We start from the raw sequence: 5,404 nt of genomic DNA, 5'->3' as shown, positions 1-5,404 counted from the left end.
GTCCGAAGTGTAGGTAGACCGACTTCTGTTGGGATGACGGCCTCTGTTCCATATACCATGGCGTAGGGAGATCCCCCCGTGGAGGATCTTTTTGTTGTCCTATAAGCCCATAATACTTTCGGTAACTCTTCTACCCACGCTCCTTTTTTGTCTTCCAAATTCTTCTTAATGTTGGCAAAGATGACTTTGTTGGAAGCCTCTGCTTGACCATTGCCCTGCGGGTAAGTGACAGAGGCGAAGCTTAGCTTGATCTTGTACATGTCGCATAGTTCTTGTACCTTTGCATTTTGGAACGGAGTTCCATTGTCCACGACTATCTCCCAGGGTATTCCAAAGTGACATATAATATGCTTCCAGATGAAGGACATAGTGTCTGTTTTGCTGACCGTGACGTACGCCTCTGCCACAACCCATTTCGTGAAGTAATCAGTGGCTACAAGAGCATACCGTTTTCCACCAGTAGCCTTAGGTAGTTCACCTACTACATCCATACCCCATTTTGCGAAAGGCCAAGGTGCAACGATGGAGTGTAGGGTTTGAGCAGGTTGATGGATGGTGGGTGCAAATCGTTGGCATTTGTCGCACTTTTTGGCATAATCCCGCGCTTCTGTCATCATGTATGGCCAGTAATACCCTGCTGTAAGTGCCTTGTGTGCCAAGCTCCGCCCCCCTGTGTGATTGCCACATGTCCCTTCATGTATTTCCTCTAATAATTGTTTAGCTTCTGATGGGCGCAAACACCGTAGGTATGGGTTGTTGAAGGATTTTCGGTACAACGTCCCATGGATCATGGAATAGCGTTGCGCCCGAAGGCGCAGAAGCTTTGCATCTTTCGGATTAGGTGGGAGCTCGGAGGTGGTCAAGTACTTTATGATCAGATCTATCCAGCATTCAGATTCTGATGAGGTGGAATAGACTTCCATATCTTTGCTTGATCGGCTTATGGATATGGAGTACTGGCGTGTGCATCCTCCCGCAGAAGCTAATTTGGCAAGGGCGTCAGCCTTCTGATTTTGCTCCCTGGGTACTTGTATGAGTTCAAACTGGCGAAAATACGATCGTAAGTTAGTTACCTTCTGTAGAAGGCTAGCCAGATGGGGTGCTTTGGTATCGAAATTTCCAGCCACTTGCTCTATCATAAGCTGCGAGTCGCCTCTGACGTTTAGACGTTGGATTCCCATTTCTCGTGCGAGTTCCAAACCATAGATTAGTGCCTCATACTCTGCTTCATTATTCGTTGTGGATTGCTCTAAACGGATGGCTTCTTCGATTTTGAGGCCTGAGGGAGCTTCTAATACGACGCCAATACCAGCCCCTTGGGAATTGGATGCTCCATCAGTGTACATCGTCCACAGCCATTGATCTTCTGATTCTAATAATTCTGGCAGGGCGTCAGGAGTGAATGACTGAATTTCAACCAGGAAGTCAGCGAGTACCTGCCCTTTTTTAGCTTTTCGTGGCGAAAACTGTATATCGTATGTCCCTAGCTCAATGGCCCATTTAGATAACCTTCCAGAAAGGTCGGGCTTACTTAGTACCTACTTTAATGGATAGTCCGTATATACGATGATGGTGTGGCTTTCAAAGTATTGTCGCAACTTCTTTTTGGCTGTGAGGAGTGCGAGTGCCAATTTTCCATCATACTGTATCGGGTTTCAGCGTCTAACAGCATCTTGCTGCAGTAGAACACTGGCCTCTGACGATTGGCTTCTTCTCGAAAGAGAACAGAACTTACAGCGAATTGTGAGACAGACAAATATAAGAATAAATCTTCATTAGCAATGGGAGAGCTCAATATAGGAGGAGAGCTCAAATAAGTCTTCAGCTCTTCCAATGCTTTTTGCTGCTCTGGTCCCCAGGTGGTGTTGGTAGATTTCTTTATGCATTGTAAGAAAGGTTGGCAACGGTCAGACATTCGTGATATGAATCGACTTAACGCTACTATTTTTCCGGTCAGAGCCTGTATGTCACGGATGGTTTGGGGCTCTTTAACTTCTGAGAGGGACGTAATCTGGGTTGGATTCGCCTCGATGCCCCTCTGACTGACGACATATCCCAAGAACTGTCCAGAGGACACCCCAAAGACACATTTTGAGGGGTTTAATTTCATTTTATAAGCATCAAGGATGTCAAAACATTCAGTCAAGTCGTCTATATGTGAAGAGCTTTGTTTGGACTTGATGACCATATCGTCAATATAAACCTCCATATTTCTCCCAAGTAATGAGGAAAACAGCTTGTGCATCCGCCTCTGGTATGTCGTGCCTGCATTCTTTAGACCGAAGGGCATAACTTTGTAGCAATATAAACCATCTTTTGTTATGAAAGCCGTATGAATCCGATCCTCTGATTTCATGGGGATCTGATTGTATCCAGAGTAGGCGTCAAGGAAGCTCATCCTTTCATATCCTGCCGTGGCGTCTATCATCTGATCGATCTTTGGTAGAGGGTAGCTATCTTTGGGACACGCTTTGTTTAGATTTGTGTAGTCTATGCATACTCTCTTTTTCCCATTCTTCTTTGGGACCACGACGGGGTTGGCAAGCCAGCTGGGGTATAAACATTCTTCGATTGCCCCTGTGCTCAGGAGCCGTTGGACCTCCTCTTGTATGACTTGATTCACCTCTGGAGCGAACCTCCTCTGCTTCTGTTTGACGGGTGGGAAGTTGTTGGAGATATCCAAGCTGTGGCTCATGACAGAAGGATCTATTCTGGGCATGTCATGTGGAGTCCATGCAAAAGTTCTCATTCTGGTTTTGAGAAATCGTACGAGGGTCTGCCTCTCATCTTCAGAGAGCTTGGTACTTACCAGGACCATTTTAGAAGGGTCAGCGTCGTCTAGACCCACTTGTTCTAAGGTATCTAGTGTAACTTGGGGTTTTTCTTGGTCTTCTTCTAGATTGATTCCCTTTAGGCACACTGGTAGGTCCTGCTGTAATTGCTATTTGTCAGGAGAGTTGTCATGGGAGGCAGAGGCAGAGCTATTTATTTCTTTTAAGGTAAGGAAGCACTTTTTGGCCTGTTTCTGGCAGCCTTTGATGTCGATGGTGTATCGCCCGTTGAGTGATTGACACCGCATCACCTGATGTAGAGTTGAGACTACCCCCTGCATCCGGTGGATCCAACTTCTCCCCATGATGGCGTTGTAGCTTGTGGTGGAGTCTATAATGAGGAAGTCTACTGGCAGGGCGCGTTCTGCAGCTACCACAATTAACTGAATGACGCCCTTTGGATAGACTCTTTGGCTATTGAATCCCAAAATGGGCATGGTGGAGGGTCGGATCTGATTCTCCTCCAGCCCCATCTTCTGGAAGGCTTCCCAGAAGAGGATGTCGACCCCACTGCCCCCATCGATCAGAACTCTGCCCAGCTGGCAGTGGTCAACTTGTAAGGAAATGACGAGTGGATCATCATGAGGCAGGTGGACGCCCTTCAGGTCATCATCAGTGAAGGTGATAGCAGAGGCTGGGAAGCTTCTGTTTTCTGAAGTGACGAGATTGACCACGTGGCCTAATGATTTGTATCGCTTCACTCGTTCTTCCATCCTTTTATGGATTTTAGTTGTGTGTTCTTGATTATCAGTGGGCTCTACGATCCCGTGGATCATAGGGACTTGCTTAAGAGGCTCCCGAGTGCTGTCAGAGGCTGTGTGTACGGGGTCTAACGCCTGCGGAGCGAGGGCAGAAGCTGGGTTCTGCCGCGAGGCGCCTAGTCTGCCTGTCTCCTTGATGTATTGGGTAAGCCGTCCACTCCTCATGAGGGCTTGGATCTGATTGTTCAAATTGTGGCATTCAGCGATCGTATGACCGTGATCTTTGTGGAAGAGACAATATCTGCTTTTATCCCTTCTGTCAGATGGAGTGGTAATTTTGTAGGGCTCTCGCCAGATAGGCCTGTCTTTATTTTCTTCATAAATGACTTCTTGCGGGACGGTGTATTCGAAGGATGGGTATCGTGATGGCTGTCGATCCTGTCTTGGCCTTTTTCCTTCCTTCGTATGATCTGTTTGGTTCCGCTTCCTCTTGTCATCCCTGGCAGGTGGTGGAGGATTATTTGTTGGGGGAGAAGAGATGAGTGCAGTCTTCTTCTGTGCGCGCTCTCGAAATTCTAATACCCTGAAGACGCCCTCGGCTCGGGTCTGCACATCTGCCATGTCGTATGGTGGTGTCATAGTGAGATTCTCATGCAAGAGCGACCCCACCTGCAAGCTTTTGACGAAAAGATTTGCCGCGGTGAGTGGGTCGACGTCGTGGATTTGATGTACGAGGTCAATGAAACGCTGTAAGTATGCTTTTGGATGTTCATTCTCCCCTTGTTCAATTTGATAGAGATCGGCCATTGTTCTGGGCGCCTCTCGGTTTGCGCTGTACTGCTGTAAGAAGGACCGTCGGAGATCACTAAAACTGTTGAGTGACCCTGGCTTTAATTGTCGGAACCATAACAGAGCCAGCCCGGAGAAAGTCGTGGAAAAGACTTTGCATTGTATGGCTTCGTTATTAGCTTCTAATGCCATCTTTTGTTGGAATTGAAATAGGTGGTTTAGTGGGTCTCCCTTTCCATTGAACGCAGGCAGGGAAGGGATGACGAAGTCCCAAGGCTTTGGCTCATTCTGAATCCATTCCGAGAAAGGCGATTTCTCAGTGGTTCTTGATACTAGATCCATATGTTCGGTGGCGTAGGCGGATCGCCCATCTGAGAACTTCTGCATCATTTCCCTCATCATGTCTTCTTTCCAGCTGTCCAAGAAACGGATCGAGGGAACGCGACCTTCAGAGGGAGAATCGTGTGCGACTTGAGGTGTGGTGTGTTGGGGCCGAACTTCGGCTACTAGCTGGACGGGTCCCGTGGGCTCTGCTTCTGCCCGCCCATGCGTGTCAGAGGTTGGGGCTTGTCGCTCTTCGGCCCCGGAGGATGGTGGGATGCCTTGGGATCGCCCATTACCTGGGTTCATGTTTTGATGTGGGGAATTAACACGGTCGACTAGAACGTCAGATCTGTTAGAATCAAGATTCTCGTGGGCTTGGGTGTTGCGAGTCGTGTCAGCGGACCTGCGCAGCTCAGCAATCTCGGCTTCGAGCCTAGCTTGGGCTTCGGTTAATGTCTTGATTTCCTCGTCGGACCGCTGCTGGCTCGCTTCCAATAGACGACACATTCTTTCGATCTGGTCGCTCATGTCCGTCGGAGGGACGCTTTGTGCGACTGGGCCCAAAACCCCGTTGCCTTTTGGTGGCATGATTTCTGGGTTCGTAGTGGATCTTGATTTCTTGGTTCGACGACGTGGCTAAGGCCGATATGTTTATCGTTTCCCACAGACGGCGCCAATTGTTGGGGCAACAATTTGTCTTTCTATATCTGGAAATAAAAACCCGACGACGTTTGGTAACTTGCTTCTTCTCCGGTGATG

General features: G+C 48.2%; 1 protein-coding gene across 1 annotated transcript; it reads right to left on the bottom strand.

Moving 5' to 3' along the window:
• Window positions 1-2,941: 2,941 nt before the first annotated feature.
• Window positions 2,942-5,173, bottom strand: LOC133832584 (uncharacterized). The gene has a single exon (XM_062262907.1). The coding sequence runs from the start codon at window positions 5,171-5,173 to the stop codon at window positions 2,942-2,944; it is 2,232 nt and encodes a 743-aa protein (XP_062118891.1).
• Between the last annotated feature and the right edge of the window lie 231 nt (window positions 5,174-5,404).

Source organism: Humulus lupulus, chromosome 4, assembly GCF_963169125.1.
Source record: "Humulus lupulus chromosome 4, drHumLupu1.1, whole genome shotgun sequence".
Taxonomy (NCBI): domain Eukaryota; kingdom Viridiplantae; phylum Streptophyta; class Magnoliopsida; order Rosales; family Cannabaceae; genus Humulus; species Humulus lupulus.
The sequence above is the reverse complement of the archived record's forward strand: the minus strand, read 5'-3'. Positions and strand labels throughout refer to the sequence as shown.